At 38.1% G+C, this 21,162-nt stretch overlaps 1 protein-coding gene across 1 annotated transcript in view; it reads right to left on the bottom strand.

Annotated features, from left to right (window-relative positions):
- Positions 1–21,162, bottom strand: part of MRPS5 (mitochondrial ribosomal protein S5) — a 68,761-nt gene that overhangs the window by 37,777 nt on the left and 9,822 nt on the right. Inside the window, exons 3-5 of the mRNA XM_068402432.1 lie at positions 10,176–10,301; positions 9,638–9,871; positions 4,143–4,177 (exon numbers count right to left, since the gene is read on the bottom strand). Coding sequence (XP_068258533.1) covers positions 4,143–4,177; positions 9,638–9,871; positions 10,176–10,301 — 395 coding nt within the window. The remainder of the gene's footprint in view (positions 1–4,142; positions 4,178–9,637; positions 9,872–10,175; positions 10,302–21,162) is intronic.

The following is a 21,162-nucleotide window of genomic DNA, read 5'->3' as shown; positions in this document are numbered from 1 at the left end:
CTCCCTTAAGGGTAGAGAGGCCTTACAAGAGAGATCTGGATAGACTAGAGAGCTGGGCACTCACCAATCATATAAAATTTAACAAGAGCAAGTGACATTCTGCACCTGAGACATACACATTGGAGGACAAGAGGTTGGAGAGCAGTCTCGCGGAAAGAAATCTGGGGCTTTGGGTTGATGGCAAGCTGAATATGAGACAACAGTGTGCCCTGGCAGCTAAAAGGGCCGACCGTGCCCTGGGGTGCAGCTAGCTGGTCAAGGGAGGTGACTGTCCTACTGTAGACTGCACTGGTGCGGCCCCACCTCAAGTACTGTGTGCAGTTTTGGGTTCCTCAATATAAGGACATCAAACTATTAGAGTGCGTCCAGAGGAGGGCAATCAAGATGGTGAAAGGTCTCAAGGGTAAGACTTACAAGGAGCAGCTGAGGTCACTTCGTTTGTTCAGCTTAGAGAAGGCTGAGGGGTGCCCTCATTGCAGTCTACAACTTCCTGTTCAGATTGGACACTAGGAAAAGGTTCTTCACTGAGATGGTGGTCAGTCACCAGAACAGGATTCCCACAGAAGTGGTCATGGCACCAAGCCTGTCAGAGTTCAAGGAGCATCTGGACAACGCTCTTAGTCATATAGTTTAGTTTTAGGTAGTCCTGCAAGGAGCAGGGATTTGGACTCAATGATTGTTCTGGGTCCCTTCCAACTCAAGATATTCTATGATTCAATGTTCCTCATTACTTTATACACAAAGCTACTGGGTTGATTTATGCTCCATAGTATTTGTATCAAAGCACAATCCAAATTTTGAAAGAAAGTCCTTAGGAATTCATTTGGTCAGTGAGAGTTCAGTGGCAGTTACTGGAGGCTCAGTTTCTTCCACTCTGGATGCCCAATTATATGAAGGAAGTCACCTTACAGCAGCTGTTTACAGAATGGCAGCACTCTTTCACAACCACCTCTGTACAGTGATCCGCAAGGGTGACTTCCTCCACCCTGCAGCTGACCCGAAGAGTCACAGGCAGAGTTTCCTGCTTTGTGGGGCTTCACAGACTGGTGAGGTGGGCTTCAGGGCACAAGGAGCTGAACATGACTCTAAGATCTCATCCCACCTGTATTGGGTTTGCATGGCAAGGTTTTGGTAGGGGGGGGGGCTACAGGTGTGGCTTCTGTGAGAAGCTCCTAGAAGCCTCCCCTATGTCTGACAGAGCCAATGCCAGCTGGCTCCAAGATGGACCCACCACTGGCCAAGGCCAAGCCAACCAGCAACAGTGGTAGCGGCTCTGTGGTAACATTTAAGAAGGGGGAAAAAAACCTGTGCACCTGCAGCCAGAAAGAGGAGAGAGAAACAGCTCTGCAGACACTTAGGTCAGTGGAGAAGTAGGGGCGGGGGGAAGATGCTCCAGGTGCCGGAGCAGAGATTCCCCTGCAGCCCGTGGTGAAGACTGTTGTGAGGCAGGTGGTCCCCCTGCAGCCCATGGAGGTCCATGGTAGAGCAGATATCCACCTGCAGCCCATGGTGGACCCCACGCCAGAGCAGTCTGTTCCTGGAGGACTGCACCCCATGGGAAGGACCCACACTGGAGCAGTTCACGAAGAACTGCAGCCTGTGGGAAGGACTCGTGTTGGATAAGTTCATGGAGGACTGTCTCCCATGGGAGGACACACCGGAGCAGGGGAAGAGCGTGAGAAGGAAAGAGCGGCAGAGACAACATGTGATGAACTGACCGCAACCCCCATTCCTCATCCCCCTGCACTGCTTTGGGGAAAGAGGTAGAGGAAATCAGGAGCGAAGCTGAGCCCGGGAAGAAAGGAGGGGTGGGGGGAAGGTATTTTAAGATTTGGTTTTATTTCTCATTACCCTACTCTGATTTGATTGGTAATAAATTAATTTAATTTCCTCAAGTCAAGTCTGTTTTGCCTGTAATTGGCAAGTGATCCTCCTGTCCCTACCTTGACCCACAAGCCTTTCATTATCTTTTCTCTCCCTTGTCCAGCTGAGGAGGGAGAGTGACAGAGCAGCTTGGTGGGCACCTGGTGTCCAGCCAGGGTCAACCCGCCACACCACCAAAAAGTGCTGCAAGTAAAACTGAATTTCTCCCAGCCCCTTCTCTTTTACCAGTAAGATCAGTAGTTATGAACTAAAAAAAAAACTTGGCCAAATCTTATCTTCTCTGGGGGCTTTCTGATGCCCCAAGCTGGAAGTGGTCAATTTACCACACCATAGAGGGTTTTGCTTTCTAATGTATCAACCATTTTAGCAAATATCAAGTCCTTTTATCACATTAGGTATTTAAATAAATAATTAAATAATTTTGAGATTTCAGTTGTCTACAAAACAAACTTCTAGACACAGATAGACTTGCAAATGACTTGGCCACTGCTACCACAAGTCTCACTAAAATTACAATGCAAGTAGAAGAGAAGGGAACATGCAAAGACAGACAGCAAATAATTGTTGTCACTTCCAGAGCTGCTCCCTTTCTGGATGCTGTGCATCACCTGATTCTGGACTGGGAGCAAGAGAGTCACAAGAAATCAATTTACTTATGAAGTCACAATTCCCCCCAACAATGCTTATACTAGTTCTATGGTTTCCATAGCAACTAATGTATTCGAAATTAAAGAAAAACTAAAAAGATAAATGGGAAGCATAAAATATATTGCGGTAGTGTGGGTGTGCGTAGCACTAATTGTTAATGGTCTGCTTTGGAATTAATTGCAAGTTGCCTTCTTCAGTAATGGCTTCTCCATTGACAAGCAGCATGGGTCCACATATCTGCATTACTAACACTTTACGTTTCACCAATAAAAAATTATTACCAATGGATTACCTAGTTTTTGAAGAAAAATCCACCTTTATCATATTTGAAGTAAGTATCTTCTCTGACCACATTCTGAGTGGTGTTTCTGTTGAAATCATTAACATTTTGGGTCGCTAAAGAACTTTTTTTGATAGCATTAAGGACCTTACCCTTTAGCTTGAAGTTTTGCTGTCAAGTCAGCAAATATCTTGAGTGACATGGATTTAGCAGTCAGCTAATACCACTTCACACCAACCAAAGGATTGCATACAACCAGTTACACATTGGAAAGTTACTGTATGCTTGAAAAAGGTGACGTCATGAAATAGAAGAGATTCAATATTTTTAAATCTCCGTAGCTTAACTTACCACTACAACATTATTCTAAGGTGATTCACTGATTTCATTAAATACCTAGGGCATGCAGAATGCATTTCAGCACATATGCTATTCTTTAAAATATACCACATTTCCATTAAGAAGCCCTACTCAGCCAGTCAGAGTTCAAGAGTACAGAGAATAATTCTATGATGTCCAATCAGCAGTAAGTTCGCAAGATAAGCATTTGAGAGTCAACCTTATTACTTGCAAAGAAAGACAGCAGGATTTACAGCATATATTAGATCTTATTTACTAAAAGCCAGAGACAAAGAAAATACCAGAACACAAGACATCTTTTGTCAGTTACTAGTTTTGATTGACAGATATTTTTAAAGTGAGATGATGCTACATAATCTGTTTAGAAATGAGGGTGGAAACAAGACTTGCATTAGTCCAGTCATAACCATCATCCTTACTCTGTCAATAAGCACAGTAACAAAGTGGATATAAAATTATGTATGGGAAATTTTGTTGGAATATTTTTCCCAGAAGGTGCAAGTATCATAGGTTAGACATCTAGCACAAGTGAGTATTTTATTACTTGAGACACACACAAAATGGGATCTTCATCCCACTCACTCTCTGCCCTGTGCTGCCACTCCCCACCTTTAATGGATTATCTTACAAGCAGAATTATACGACTTCCTACCTGTAGTTTTGTTTGAGAAACAACCCTAACACTTTACTACATTCCCTATTACGGTTGTATGTGTACTATCAAAGCTTTATCTGCAGGCTTTTGCTATTTCAGAGTTACTCACAACCACCTTTGAATTAGATATTAGTTGCTTAACAGAGAAGGACCCAATGAAAAGAATGACAGATTATGTCATGCAGTTGAAACAGAATACCAAACTAATTCCTATTGCTATAAGACTGACTTAGCAAAGACTGGTTAAATAATTGCAAGCTCAATACAAAATAGTGATAAACATTTAAAGTCCTTGAAAAAATTTGTAATGCTTACCTCAATGACTCTTGTTTCAAAATCTTCATAAGTTTCTGTTGGGAGAAAAATAGAGTATTACATTTCCTTGTATTACTTAACCTATCAGCACATCTCCCTGTACGTGGTATAATTTAAAAAGGACACAATCTTTCCGTAACTGTAATTTATAAATTAATCTCAGCAGTAAGTAGAAAAGGTAAGAATAATTTGAACAAACGTATCTAAAGTGAGCTTTATTAGTTGCTTCCTTTCAGAAAGACCTCAAACGTCTTTTACTTGACTCCATTTATTCAATCTCTTTTTGAATAAGGTCAGTGAAAAAACAGCCTATAGCTCTTATTTATAAAGCATAGGGGTTTTTTTCATTTCTTCAGTAAAATCAACATATGTGAAGAAAACTAGCTTAAAAAAATCCAGTTAAAATGATAACTTCCTAGTACTCTTGTTATAATTACAACACAACTCCTGTTATAACTGAGAGATGACAACTGTTAAATAGATTCAATGTGCTCTATTAGGTATCCAACCTCCAACTGTAATCAATATCTCATCCTTTTAAGTACCATACATTCAGGGAAGTAAGATGGAAACAGCCTCCAAAGACTGTCCAACCTAAGTAACCAGAGTAGCACAAAAGAAGAACAATAAATTTTTTAAATCATAAAGCAAGACATACAAATTTAACTGCTTTGTTTCAACAACACACAGAAAGCAAAGCTGATTGATAGAAAATCCAAGACATCCTCAGAATTTGTTGAATATTTTGAACACAAGCTAAGTTATATATTCTCTCCAAATTAAATCTGAAACTTTCTTTTGGAAATTACTGCAACTCACCACTTACACTGAAGCATCTCTGTTAAATTATGTCTGATATTCTTCCTAATTCTTTCCAACTGCAGAAATGCTATGAAAACTAACTATCCACAGCATGTTATGAAAACAGAACGTTGCTGGTTTTCACTGGCTGGCAACGTAAACTGCCTTCTTCTCTAAATACTGCTCTAAAACTTAAAATGAACCCCAAATTTCATATACACTGAGCAAAGGCTGTAAATGGTTAAAAAATAAAAAGGTAAATCACCAAATGGGTCACTTCCATCATGGCCAAACTATTATCCAATCTCGTTCAGAATATTCTGAAACTCATATTAGACAATTAACAGGGATTCAAAGAAATTGCAAGTACTTCTTGATACATATTTCTGGGAAACTCCAGAAACAGGGGTGGGGGTGTGTATGTGTGTAAAACAAAACAATACATAGCCACTTCAAATAATAATCACATAGCGAGGCTACTTTTTTTTCTCTTTGAATTTAAAATTCTGCCTGAAAAAATGTCTTTGCAATCAAAGACAATTACAGCATCATTTATTCTGTCTAGTAACAGTTAAGGTATTTTGCATTGTAAAATAAAGATCACTTCTATGTCACATCTGCGTTCAAGTCTTTTCATCACAGTAGTAACGAAACACTGAACAGAGTTCTGTTCAGGTGAACATTACATATTCAGCTCTAAGTGGCGAACATATCCTTTTCACTGCGCAGAGAGTAAGTTTCTGCTCTGTCATTAGAAGGGACTTCAAAGAAGTAAGATGTTTTTGAAATGTCTTACAACATTGTGGAGGAGGAAAAGAGCAAGAATGCTGCAGAGCTCTGAGCATGACATAGGCATCTACACGTACTGCTTCCAAAGACAGCAAGTCAAATGAGAGCGCACAAAAACATGTGACCAGCAGCCCAGTCAGATCCTGTCCATAGGCCTTCACCTTGACACAAGCTGTAAGAAAAGTCAGCAAGCAAATCCCTTAGGCTTGGCTTTCAGCAGTCCCACCAGTGTTTCTCAAAATCCATTTTACAGAAGCAGGCAAAAATCCTGCAAATCACAGACACTGCCAGAAAGATCCCATTTTCTCTGAGTTTCTGTTTCAAAACCTGATGACAACACAAACACCTGAATACAAATTGCAAATATTTTTGGTTCCTTTTATGCAATTGAGAGCATACTTGTAATTGGAGCAAGTCCAGAGGAGGGCGACCAAGCTGGTGAAGGGTCTGGAGGGTCTGACCTATGAGGAACGGCTGAGGGAGCTGGGGTTGTTTAGCCTGGAGAAGAGGAGGCTCAGAGGTGACCTTATTGCAGTCTACAACTACCTGAAGGGAAGTTGTAGTGAAGTGGGAGTCGGCCTCTTCTCCTGGGCAACTAGCGATAGGACAAGAGGGCACATCCTCAAGCTTCGCCAGGGGAGGTTCAGGTTGGACATTAGGAAGAATTTCTTTTCAGAAAGGGTTATTAGACATTGGAATGGGCTGCCCAGGGAGGTGGTGGAGTCACCATCTCTGGATGTGTTTAAGAAAAGACTGGACATGGCACTTAGTGGTCTAGTTGACATGGTGGTGTCAGGGCAACGGTTGGACTCGATGATCCCTGAGGTCTCTTCCCGCCTGGTTGATTCTGTGATTCTGTAATTAATCTATATTTTAATACCGAGACAGTTGCTACAAGGAGTATCCTATCATCAGCTTGGTTGTGGGTGAAAACCTACTGACTTTGAAAACAGGACAATGGAGTAAAATGCAACATCTTGGTATAAAAAGTAGAATAGATAAGAAATCCTTCCAACCTCCTGCTTTTCCAACTTATCTCATGAACAAGAGCATTTCAGTATAACATAGAAGACTACTGTTAATTAAAGCATTTAATATTTTATTTGGTGTAGTCACAGTGAGATTCTGGAGAAAGGCTTGGGAGCTGAAAACAGTACAGTATTGAAGAACTGGGGACTCATTTCTTCACCAAACATTGCTTTATCATTTACACATAACCTCCAAGATGATTATAAACACGACCATCTCGGCACAATTTAGAGATCTGTTAGTCTACAAGAAGTAGACTTCTAGCTCACAGTAGAGGATATGAATGCCAGACACTCTGTTCCCTTTCTGAAGCCTCTTCAGTTGCAAAGAAACACTGTAAACTTGGAAGAAAAATAATTTTATTTCCAACTGAAAAATATTGTTCTTTCTCTACTCATGGCTAGCGCAATAAGTAAAGATGCAGTGGAAGAAGATCCCCCTGAAAGAACAAAGCATATACAATCACAGTATGTCCCAAATTTTTAACACACTTGTCAGTTTTCACTGAATTTGTCAGATGTTGAAGGCTAACAACATCAAGGTTTCTACAAGTTTCCTGTACCTGTTTTCATTAGAAAATATGAATGCTGCTGAAGGGAAGCTGCAGCATATGCTCAACCTCTGTTTGTTACTAGACAATCTAACAGCAGAATACTAGGAAGGGCTGAATTGCAGAATCTCAATCAGAACTCATGCTTGCTTAGACACCAGGGAATCCAGCCATGCCATAGTCTCAGGACAAAAAGATTCATTGGGTTTGGCAGTATTGGATCTATTCCTCCTACCACCTTGACAGTGCTTTGTGCACAGCCAATGTCCCAGTTCCCCTGCAAAATCATTAATTCTCTGAATAAAAAGATGCTGAAAGAACTATGGGGACCTGAAAATACCCACAATTTTTAACAGATTAAAAGGAAATTATTGTATACTAATCAGAAACCTTTTTTTTTTCAAGCACATTTATAATGCAACCTGACAGTTTCATCTTCCTATTTTGACTGTAGTACCCTTTCCTCTTTCTGGCAGAACTTGACCTGACTACTACAGCCCCCACAGAGCCAACTTTAATTCAAGTAATCAACATCAATAGTATCAGCCAAAAGCAAGATCAAGGAAAACACCAGAAGGTAAAATTCATACATGTATAAATGTTGTTTGCAACAGCTGCCACTTCTTTTAATGGAATAAATTTAAAATGTATTTTCAAGTAGTTTAAAAACAACATAGTCTTGTGTTCAAAGTACAGAACTAGAACCATGAAATTTTCTTGTCTTTCTCTGTATTCCATCACTGACTTATGGGGAATTTGCAACAATTAATTAATTTCTCAAATCTCTTATTTTTCCGTTGTAAGATTCAGGGACAGGCTGCCAAGTCCATTGTCAGGTCACCGCCTTCCATGGAATACTCGCTTTCAAGGAATAAAATGAAACACAGGGAACTAAATATAGGAAATCTTTCATTTGTATACTGCAGTATTATGCTGATATTAAAATAGAATGAATTGCCCTTTAAAATTGAAGACAGCCACAAAATACTCAAAGAGATTGGCAGGGAAGCTCTCCTTAAATTCACAAGTCTGAGGGAAACAATGTATCTCAGACACTACAGCAACAGAAGCCACAAAATCATCTATACCAGCCACAAGAAAGAAAATCCGGAGAGGGAACAGAGAAGTAGTAGATAGCAACAATGGGATGAATTTATAAAGCAGAAAGCTACAAAACTGCCAACATAACTTCAATCTACACAGACAAAGGCATTAGATCACACTGGAAAGACAATGCTCTCACTACCTTATGACTTGGTTCAAAGCATGTCTGAATTTTTAATTAATGTCCAATAGGATGTAACCAGAAAATATTCACAGACAGAAAGAAATCATTAAACAAAGCACTAAGCAGACTGGGGAGCAAAGGTGACTGCAAGAAGATCAGACAACAATGTAATTGTTATTCCTTTATGTAATTTCTCATTTATGTTGACTTGCTGCAACATATGTTTCAAGATCCAAGCTTACACTGGAAGAACATATCCCTGGACAAAGAAAGCTCCAAAAACATCAACAAGCTTAACTGTTAGAATGACTAGGGTCTGCAACAAGCCTGAAACAACAGTGCTAGAAAATATCAACTGTCTTTCTTAGCTCATCTTACTATAAAAGCCTACTGAAAGATGACAATAAACAGACAAGCATTATTAAATGCTTCACAAGAAAAAATCAGCTGCATATGAGTAACAACTCATTTTCATATTTAATTAGTTAAAAAGGATTAGGCTTCTAAATGTTAAACAAAGCTATTATAAAATTTCTAGTGGTCTGAATAACAGCACTGTAAAAAAAGTTAAGGTCACCTCTCCACTCTATATACAGGAACTCCAGTTTCACTATGATATTTAACTAGGCAGCAAATAAATAAACTTCTATTAGCTACATTGAAACTACATAATCTTTAACCATATTTCATTATTTGAACTAGACAAAAAAGCCTGATTTATCCCATAGGATTCTTTAAGAAAAAAACAACCCATATTTCATACTCAAGACAATTGATGTTGAACATAGAAAAAATATTTCCATACTTCAAGACTCCTATAACAGTCTACAACACAATACAGTACTCTAATACAGTATAACATCATACAGTCTATAACATAATATTCTAACAGCTATATTAAACTAAGCAGTGATTTAATAAATTTCACTTGTGTAACGCAACTTGTTCTTTGTTTTAACCACTTTGCTTCACATATGGGCATATAAGACAGAAGTAAAAAATCAATTTTCGACCATAGGAAAAGTCTGGATCTCACTTTCTCCGAGCCCCTTAAAAAAAAGGCTAAGTAACACTGAGATAGATATTCAATTTTCCTACCTCCATTAGGACCTGGGTCAGGAGGATCCAGAAGGACACCTCCCCAACACTTTCCACTCCATCCTCCCTCTCTCTTAACTTTTATTTTTCTTTTCTTCTCCCATGTATCTCTCTGCTGAAGAATTTCAGACTGAATTCTCTCTCGTTCTTCTTTTTTTCGTTGAGTAATTGCCTGGACTTTCCCACCTTGTATCAAAGGAGCATTAAGACCAGGCCAGAGGAAACCAGAACGTCCTTAAAAATAACAGAGAAAAATTACACTTTATGACAAATCAGGACTGAAACTTTGCACACTGGAAAAATGGATTAAAATGGAAGGTTCTCACATATTTCAAATGCATTTTAACATACAAAATTTATATTTAAAAACCAAGAATAACATTAAACCACCACATCAGGATTTTTTTTAAAAGGCAAAAATAACTCAAGCAGTTCTGACACCACAGAAATTAACAGCAATTTGTCAATTTATTAAATCAAGGAATGCTATACAGGAAAAGGTCAAGACACCTCTTCAGCCCCTCATTTGTGAATCTACCTTCACCAATCTCCTGGCCTTTATTGAGATTCTTCCTTAGCTTTTTCTTCCTTCTCTTTCCTCTTCCTTTCCTTACTCCCACACCAGTCTCTGCCAAAGCTCCTTTCCATAGCTCATCAGCCGTTGCTGAAATAAAAAAAGCTTTCATAAGTAAGGTACAAGTACAGCTTACATTGGAAACTGAAGCTGAACAAAACAAAAACTTGAAATGTTAACCCTTGCTTGATCTTTGCTGGAATTTAAACTGTAGGATTACTGCCTTGCTAAGAAAGTGTTTTCCTACTATGTGTATGTGTATCTGGTACACAGATGTGCCTCCACTCCTGATGATTGCAATCAGATAGGCACACAGCCAGGTGTATGGTTTTTAAAAGGCTTTTCAAAAGCGATTTAAAGGCAAACATTTCTAACCAGTAACTAGTAAGGTATTAGTTTTCAGAGTAATTCAGTGAATCAGTAATTCAGAGCATTAAAAGAAAATCATTCATTAGTAACTCAGAGCAGCAAAACTCTGTAAGCACTTATCCAAGGACAAATATCAATGACAGTCAACTTGAATTACTCAAAAATATCCAAGGGTTAGCCTGCTTTAAAAAGCCACAAAGCACAATAAGTTAATCAACAAAATAAATCTGCTGCTGTTCTCATGTTCTGACAAAATACAAGGTCCCCCTGATTGCCTGTATAAATGCAAAGGAATGTAAGAAGGAAGGAATGTAAGACACTGAGCAGCTTCATCATAGAGCTCAGGCTTTGGTCAGGCCTCCTCACTCAGTGGCTGTGTACAGGACATCCACTGTCTTAAGATGTTTCACCCAACGTATGAGAGCATGACTTAGGAAGTACATAACTAGTAGTTAACTTCAAACTACTATTTGCCCAACTGATGGAAATATAGGATAGCCTCATAACTTAGACAAAAAGAAACTACATCAAAATGAAACTGATGATATGAAGATATCATCACATGCAATATTTCACCCTGATAGTCCAGACAAGAAGGCTATCACCACAGAATACACAAGTGTCACCACTGTTATATTTGCAGATTAATGCTATTAGTATGTTTCACCCAGGGGCAATGTTACTATGGCAGTGTAAATCTCTTGTCTTCTCTGATTAGAAACTGATCTTGTTCATTTAACGTAGACCAAAAAAGTCAGTAAACACTTTTAACCAGGGAAATTAAAATAACTATGCTCAAATCGCTACAGTTTCCCAAGAGCAATTCATCCTTGCTAGATTAATGCATGTGAGAGATCCTGTTCCACAGACTGGCAAACGCAGTGGAACTGCTATGTTGACAACACTGTGAGGGACAGGAGCTACCCAGGATTTCTAGAGGTACCGCTAAGTGCCCAGGTTTATTATTGTATTAAGTAAGCTTGTATATAGTGTCAAGGTGGCTCTTGCAAAGCTATGATGCCCATCTTTTCAATCAAAAATCCTTTTCAAAGTGGGATGCATAAGGGCAATTCTTTTTTGAGAAGTACAATCCTGAATCAAGTAATCAAAGCTCAGTATCCTGGGAAGCAAGCATACAAGGAAGGACACACAACACTACAAGTCCAGGAAGCTACAAAGCAGTATTCCTTCAAGATGGCAAGAGCAGAATGGCCTAGAAAGTCACTACATACCCAAATAACATATTGTACAGATAGTACAATAAACCAAAGTATGTAACACAGACAAAATCTGTATTACAGATAAGTGGAAATTGTGTATTATAGACAAGTAGAAATGCCCATGGATTACACATAACAGTAACATTTACTACACCTCTGTGCTGTGAGGCAAGAATTGTATTTGCTCCTGGGTAGGCTAAAGTCCATGTAAAAAAAAAATTCTATCTGAAATTACACTCTCTTTTCTAGACATTCAAGTGAACCCTAATGTCCACAGGTTTATGGTTTAAAAAAAAAAAAGACAAACAGTAAATGTATCACATGGCTTGAAACCAGTGTCTGAACTGTCAGCCACTAAAAAAATTTCCAGCTGATTACAACAAACTGAGGCATGTAACTGTGTGCTAAATGAAAAAAAAAAAATCTTCAGCTGCACAGAACTCACTAAACAGAACTTCATTGATGACTCTGCAAGTTACTTTCAATAAAAGCCAAACTGTGATAGGTACTAGATTATTTAAGAGTAGTGAATATTACCCTAAGATAACACTGCATTAAAGTTCAGTATAGAAAAAGACTGGTGGTAGTAGGTAACGCATGACGCATCTTTTCATGTCTAAAGTGGACTATGGGACTGTTGCATGAGTTGGAAGGTTGACAATCAATCATGTTAAGCTTCTTGGCTTATTCAGAATACACTGTGTAACTAATTTATTTTTTTTTACGATAATCCTGCTAGCCTGGAAATATGGAATTATAATAAAGGTATTTACATTTTCCTTCGCAAGGTTATTTTTAAGCTGGAACAGTTCCCCAATCTACTGCAGTTTGTGTGGCCTCACAAAGGGTTGTAACAGCTACAAAGGAGGGTGGCAGAGGGGCAGCAACAAGCAGTTGAGAGACACGAACAGAGAGCTCTTGAGCTGGTAATATACTGGAAAAAAAACCCAGCGCTTTGAGATGTATTCTATACACCTGTATGACAAGATCACTTAATCCCAATAGAGAAAAGCAGCAAAAGTCACAGAGTAAGAAGATTGTTTTGTACCAAAGGAGATCAGTCAATGCCAACAAATCCAGCAAGATGAGGTCAGACAGAGTAAAGTTTTGGCCTCAAGCACCACACCAATTCTGACAAAATTAGAACCAGAAGAAAACGTCACATTTGGTACCAAAGTGCAGTTCATCTAATCAGTCTATAATAATATCATCATGTGTTTGGAAAGCAGCTGAATTTAATGAAACACATGAGAATCCTACAGGTTACAGAGCTGAGTTCTTTATAAGATGGCAGATATCACACCGATTTTAAGATAAAGTGACAAGAATGGAATATGGAAGGGATAGGCTGCAGTCAAGAAGATTACAATGGTGGGGACATTGCTTATGACAGACAACACAGCAACGAAGAAAATAAAAATCTGCCCATAAGAAAGGTCAATCTGACTTGGCAGCAAAGCACCAAGATGATTGGAGAGCATATACATAGGCAGGAGAAATGTCTTTTAGCGGAGGAAATAACCCCAAACAGAAATGAGGATCGCTGTACTGTTTTTCATATTTGCAGAAATGCTCTGAAATGAAGACAGTACAGTAGGTATGCAGTCTCTTAGTGATTTGTTGCCTTACCTTTATTTTGCCTTTGTAAAATGGGAGGCTGCATGCATTCCTCCAGAGCTAAAACAGACCCAGTCATAAAAAGCCACCACACATTTCTAGTCAGTTACCGAAAAGCACATAGCTACTAACTGAAAAAAATAAAAGAAAATGTGTCATATATAGCATTTTATTTTATGGCCTAGAAGAAGATCCACTATTGAATGTTGCTGAAAGCATGCTTTATGCAAGCTGATTGCTAGCAACTGCTAATAGTAAGTTTGTATGACATCACTCCATTTTGCTTAATCTACTTAAAAGATGTTTGTAATATTTTGAAAAGGATTTGGTTTTGTGTCTTTTTACACTATCCCTGAACTTCAGGAAACAGATAGCCCTAGTGCTTACTTCAGGGGAAGATAAATATTCGATCACACCTCAGTAACACACAAGTATTACCAAAAAGACTTGCTGTAAACCATATAAGAAAACGGTATCCTAGATCCTGATAAACTTGAGATTAAAAGCAGATTTCTTTGCCTTCTGCAAGATGAGTTCCTAGCTTAGAATATACACTACAAAGAAAGACAAATAGCAGTAAGTTGGAAAACTGAAGAGAGTAAAAGGAAAAGAGAGAATCAACTTTGTAGAACAGCTAAGTAGGCTCACTTCTTCCACTTACAAGCAATTTTTCCTTAAGTTTTTTGCTGACAAATAGTCTTGTGGCAGCACAGCAGCAGAGATCCAAAGACATTAATATAAATGACATAATGAAAAGACTAATGAACATGTTATAATAAACATGCTTCTTTCAATGTACTGTTGCCCACTAATGCCTTTATGCATCTGTATTACCTTAAGGAACTTAGTAAGGTCTTTTCAATCACTAACATTCTCTTCCAGGTTTCAGCTTGGAACACATACTTTCATTAGCAGATGAATTCTAAAAGGGTATGGTATTTCAACCCCTTTCCTTCTCCAGACACTGATGGTTTCGCCACCATCTCCAAAGAAAAACAGGATTTGGAAAAAATACTTCACACATAAAACATGAAAGAGCATCTGGCAAAGGGAATGGGCTGCTTACGTATTCTACTACAAACTGCATGATAAATTACACAGTCTAGACTCAGCTGCTTAATGACCACAAGACGACATTTTTTCTTGGAGGCAGGTCAGAGGCTTAAAAATCAACTCCTCTAGGAGCCAAGCCTCACAAACCTCACTACACTCAAGTGTAGAGGGCATTTCCTTGACCTTGTCTTCTCTGATGAACACACGCTTACCCATCTACAGAAAAGAGAATGCACTCTTCGCAGATCATTTATATGGGTTCGAAAGCAGCCAAGCAAATTCATAGAAGAAAAAGACACCTAGAGCTATAAATTCAAAAAATTCCATGTCACAAACCACTGAAGGTTGTGAGGTTTTTCTAAGGAAGCACCCCTACATGCTCATCCAATTCTTACTTTCTTCCCATAGTATCAGCTGCTGTTGGAGACAGGATGTTCAGTTAGACAAACGGTCTGATGAGGTAAGGTTTTTCTCGTGTTCTAGAAGTTCATTTTTAACGTACTCCTCTAAGACACTACTGTAAGGGTATAGTTTTCATATTCAGTATCTGTTGTTTTTGAAAGACATTTCTGAAAAACAGTATGGACTCCATAAGTTCTTGAAAAACACACACGTTTCTATCACCTCACCACAACTGGAAGCACTGAGGACTGATTAAGAATAGGCCAAGCATTAAACAGGTATGAAAAGCAAATCATGGGCCTGCCCTCAGAGCTGGTCTCTAGGTATAGCTGAAATAGGATGAGAATAGGGAAAACAGTATGTCACTTATTTGTATAACTTATCTTCTTAGAGGTTCCAGTTGTAGAACAAGACATCATTGTATAAGATGTTAAAAAGAAACCCAGACCCACTCTTCCGTTCTCTGACACGGCTGTACTTTCAAAAGTCTGTTGTTATGGCTAACATTTTAAGGATGTGCATCTCTGATAAGAACTATGCAACTGTATATTAGACAGTGAAAAGTCTGTTTATGTCCCAGACAGCTTATAAACAAATTCTTCACTACTGAGAATTGCATTTCAGTATTTATTCTGAACAGACAAAGCCTCGATAGAGAGGTTATTCTGTAGTGTTCATGAACAATTAGTATTAAGCCATCCTTCTAAAGTAGGATGTGCTGAGAGTCCAGAAAGATAACAAAGTTAATCTTTATAACACTTTGATTATATAGCTAGTATCTAATACTGGTATTAAGGTGAATACAGTAATCCACTCACTTTTACATTACACAAGTTCTCAGTGACAACTCCACTGCCAATAAATTGATGTCCTATCAAGTAAGGATTTTTACCATGGCACTGACATGATGAAACTAAATTATTAAGCAGTCTCATCACTGAGGTATACGCAGAGCTGGATTATTCCAATTAAATTGGGTTTTATGATCTCTCCAAAAAAAGAGAACTGCAACCCTGTCTCATCAGAGCTAACTAAAATACTCTACAGGAGTTCTAAACATCAGGCTTTCCTTGTGAAATGACAGCTTTCTTCAGAAGCCTGGAAAGCCCAATAGCAGTTAATTTCTTTTAAAATCCTTAATGAGTTTTAAAAAGCACTGGCTTTTAACCTATACTTCTGTTATTTTTGATAACAGATGAGAACAACATTTTGGCATTCTTTCATCAATTTAACCAAAAACAATTACCAAGGCTCCAAAGCCAAAGAGAACTATGGTCAGATGCTTCCTTCATTTGTAAAATGGAAGACAGCAATGACTAAAATGCTGTTCAGAAATCTTAGCAAAACTCTCAAACTTCTTGTAAAGCCACACATCCAGTAACAGACACCTTTCAGTAGAACTGATGCATAAACCTGCAAGTTCTGGTGAAGTACACAATTAAATGAATCCTCAGTCACATGCCAGGGTGCTTTATCACTGTAAAATTGAAAGTGCTGCACTTTGTTTAAGCTGCATGTTGCTGATGATCTCAGAAAATTAATCACTCTAACACTGTCCTTGTAAATTATGTACATTTCCATTATGAGAAGTAATTAAAATTTACAATTAAAAATTTTGTAGGAACCAGTGCTTAAATCACGTCAATCTACAAAATGCCCCAATAAGATGCCTCTGTGAATTAACTTTGGTACTTTGGGTTACATTCACAATTTCCATGCTAAACAAGAGTTTGTTTTTTTTTTATAATTTCATGGCTACTACACAATCATCAGATGCCCAGAATCAATTACTGAAGAGCAAGACAAATACGCCAATTCAGGAAAAAAAGTTATTTAGAGAAATTAGAGAATACAGGCAAACACTCTGCACATTGAGCTTGTTTCCAAGTGGCCATCAGAACTGTTCACCCTACAAGCAATGCTTCTTTTCTTCTGACAGGTTGTGGACAGCATTTCAACTGCGCATCTCTTGTAAAAATTCTGCAACTGTGCATGAAACATGTAGTTGTTCACAGTATTTCAGCAGTTAAAGGGGCACTGGACATTGAGTTGATTCTGCAAGTGCACCATTCAAGAGATGTACAGATCACTCACCATGGTGAAGATGTACTTAAGAGACAGCACAGGCCCCAGTGCTGCGGCACCTAAACAAGAACAATGTTCTCTACCTGTGCCCAGTACACTGTCATGGTGGGAAGTTCTCCATCTAGACTTCCGAAGCACTTTTTTTCCTGCTAAGTACAGTAATCTTGAGAATAGTAGGTATCTCTCTTTAATTTCTGAGACTCTGATCTTAAGCTTTAACTAGATAAAGACAGCCTGAAAAATTCACGATGATTTGCAGTCTTAAGCATGTATGTGGTTTATCTTCCATTAGTTTTCCTCTCTCCTTGTATAGCTATAGCTTCCTGAAGCTTCAATTTTGACTATATAATTAGCCAAAAAACTCAGACTATTTCTAATTATATATGGTTTATTAGGAAACAAAGCAGCACATGGACAGCATAAAACATGAAGAAGAAACTAAGACAAAGGCATTGAAACAATGTTTAAAATTATTCAAAGAATTACCCGAGAACAAAGAAAAAAAAATTAAAATATGACTCCCAAAACACTCAATCCACCCTCCTCACTGGATCTAAGTTATTAAGTCACTAAATTCAAAGTTATGAAAATGTATTGTTGCTTCTACTCTAGTGTCACCTTGTACATTTTAGTGAAATCCAACTCCCCATCTTCAATACCATACAAGGAGTGAAATACACTATAATAAAAGATTCACAGAAAAATTTACATTTTAAGGTGCTTCAGGGGTCCGTGATCCCACACTCAAAGCAGAGCCAACCTCAAAGAAATTAAAATTCAAGATTATGGGAGGATGGCCAAAAGCTTGCTCAGTCATATTTTGAATATCTCTATTAATAGAAATTCCACAACCTCTCTGGACCCTCACCCTGGTCCAGTGTTAGACCACCCTCACAATTAACAACTTTTTCCTACTATGTAACCAGAATTTTTGCTGATCTAACTTGTGTTCACTGCCCTTTGCTGTTTGCCTATACACCTCAGAGAAGTGTGTCTCTGCTTTCTTTAGAAACATAAAATAATTTAGGTTTGAAGGGACCATCGGATTTCACCGACTCCAACCTCTAGCTCAAGCATGCCTACCTCCAACTTGCGCAGAAGCACCTCATGATAGAAAAACTACTATATCAATTAGCTACATAAACCTGATTTATGCATGTGAAGAAGCAATTTACAATCAGGTTGCCAAGAGACCACTTGCACAAAAAACCTAGCCTAGAATTCCTGTAACAGAACTGGGAAGAGAACAAGATTTTCTGAGCCACCTCATGTAAGTAGAAGAAAAATCCTCCTGTTCCCTGTTAGGGAAGTAAAGAATAAAAACAGTGCCTTCACTCTCAAAATTTCAGAGCCAAGGTGAGAACAGTAGCCTAAACTTGGGTCTATAATAAAAACTTCAATACTCAGGCAACCACTGGTATGAATGCCACAGCAGGACTTCCAGTGGCAACATATGCTAGAATAGCATTTCAGTCTCAAATTCCAGGTTCCCCATGAAGGCATCTATTCCCTAATAATGTATATAAGCTGCATACACAGGTTGCAGCTTACCGAACAAAACTACGGTACAAAAAACATCTAACCTGAAAACTGACAGTAACATGTAAAAAGTCTGTCCTTAACAAATCCAGCTACAAACCCAGTCATCAACAGACTAAAAACTTGTTAGCTTAAACAAAGAATGAAACCTGCTGTAAATCATCCTGAAAAACACCTGAGAAATTGTATTTTTTTTCTACATAACATCTTATTAAAAAAATAGGACCTTAATTTAGCTAATAGATGCCGCTGTAAATGCTACTACCTTTTGAAGGTTGCTTTGATTATTAAAGCTTCCATTTGCAGCCTTTTTTCTTTAAAATAATAAGTTTTAAGAAGCTGACCTCAGTGTCACCAGCTGGATACAGAGAACAGATTTCAGTGAGGTTTACAAACTAAACACCATTGGCCTGGTTCATTTCCTCAAAACAAAATAAAAACCAGAGGTCAAGTGCCTTCACAAAGGTACACTGCACAGTAACAAATCAAAACCCAATAAAACAGCTGCCCCCATTAAGTACAATTAACTGTAAGGCATTTAATATTCACTCCCCTTTTGCTGACTAAAAACAATCAACTATTCTTCAACACACATGCGCACACAGGCATACCCCTTGTAAGGGGAGGGGGAAAAAAAAGGCAGTTGTATATTTGGAGCTCTTTACATCCTTAATGCTGAAACATCAAACTCTTCATATATTACTACTGACAATGACAAGTAACTGTTTATCTGGAGTGTTCACACTTAAAGAAAAATTCTTTAAAAATTAAATAAATTTTAAAAATATTTTTTTCACTCTGATCCTCAAATTAGGCCCAGCAGAAAAAGTGAACAATTTAATCCAAAGAAAACTCACACAGGACTACAAAACTTTAATATAAAATGTAATTAAGGAACAGGCTTTCAGGAACTGATGTTTCCAATAAAGAACACAAACACAGAGATTTCTACTGAGTACAATTGCTTCCAGTAAGCAAAGCCTCTAGAGACAAAATGTGTTACTCTGAGTATGACTTTATATTGTTGGTCTAAATGATTCTCCCTTGATTGTTACAATCTACTTCTATAACTTCTGAAAAATCATCTTATTCCTTATTCTGTATTTTAACCTAAGAGGAAACGTTACCTAGCAATAGAGAAATTAATTTCTTCTTTTCATTTGTTCCCAAGGGCAGGTAATAGAATTAATACTGTGAGTAGGAAAGCATAACCTTTATACAGTCCCAGTATCAAATAAAAGTTCTTTATTCTCACATACACTCAGACACACAATGGATGTTGAGCAAATTATGCTTGCTGGTTTGATGACTGGGGTCAAAGATAACTCCTATGGCTGGGCAACAGCCAAATCATTTCAGTACTCATGACACATCTGTGTGCCTCTGCTGCCTTCAGGAATGACAGCCATATATTTCAACACAGTTCTGTGGCTATCAAATTTAAATGGTCCACATCTCACATTTTCCTCGTCTACAGGTCAGACAGATACATACTTCTTCCATTAAACATATAGCACTTTTTATCAATGTTTCCCAACAACTGAAGCTTAAGCATCAGAAAGTCTGGATTGGTGGGATTTCCCAGTCTGTGTGCCTGCACATAAGAGCACGTAAATGCACCGAGTGTACGGAAAACAGATCTGCCCCATCCTCTCAGACAAAAGCTGCACTGAAACAGGCACAAGCAAGACATTATCTGCAAATACCAGGCCTATTGAGACACACCGAAAAAGGAGGCAAGACTTATCAGAGGAAGTTATGTATTTTTTAAACATGATCTGAAAAACCTCAGGCCCTTCCACATCGCTAAATATGCACATGAAATTGCTAAGTAAATGGAAACTGAACTGCTTCCCATAGTGGGGAGGATGGAAAGGGCAAAGGAGGGAGGAACAGAAGCTAAGCCTGGAATAACAAGATCGTTTAAAATTACTTCATTACAAACTCACTGATATATGTCATTGTACAAGAATAAACCCCTGTGTATATTTCTGTTAGAGTTGCAAGAGATGGTTATCTGAGTAAGGACCACAGACTGTCTAGGATAATTGCAATTCCTCATATTTAAATTAATTCCTTCTATTTAAATGAGTTAGTGTTTTTAATAGTTAAGCTGAAGGTACAGATGACGCTACTAACAAGAGCATTTCAGTATTTTTAAAAGTATGATGGAAAAGAAGTAAATCTTCCCTAATGAGATAGAAAAGTATAGTCACCTTTCTTAGTCACAAGGGATTGTCATTTGGCTGACATTTCACTTGAAAATTGTTTCACATAAAATGGTCATATCTGTATTTTTAATGTAACCACTTCTGAAGCAACTGCACTGCTAGAGGATAAGAGTGATTTATACTGTTAATATCTACTTCATTTGAATTGTGAAGATCTTATTTTTGACTTCTGTAAGAGAAACTGTTCTTAGAATAACTGTCCTTTGAAATATAAACCCTCAGTCTTCCAAATCTGATGGCTACTATCTCTGCTGAATACATAAAGGAGGTAAACTTAAATTCTTCCAAGTTGTTGTTACCTCTTATTAAGTCAACAGTTTTAGGCAGTGTGCCTAAATATAACTTGTTTAGAATTTTATTAAGTCAAACAACAGGGATGTCATCATAACAAACATTTTTAATTCAGTCATCTAACAAACATCTTTAATGAAGTCA

This window comes from Nyctibius grandis, chromosome 1 (assembly GCF_013368605.1).
Source record: "Nyctibius grandis isolate bNycGra1 chromosome 1, bNycGra1.pri, whole genome shotgun sequence".
NCBI lineage: Eukaryota > Metazoa > Chordata > Aves > Nyctibiiformes > Nyctibiidae > Nyctibius > Nyctibius grandis.
Note: the sequence above shows the minus strand (reverse complement) of the source record. Positions and strands in the feature narration are given on the sequence as shown.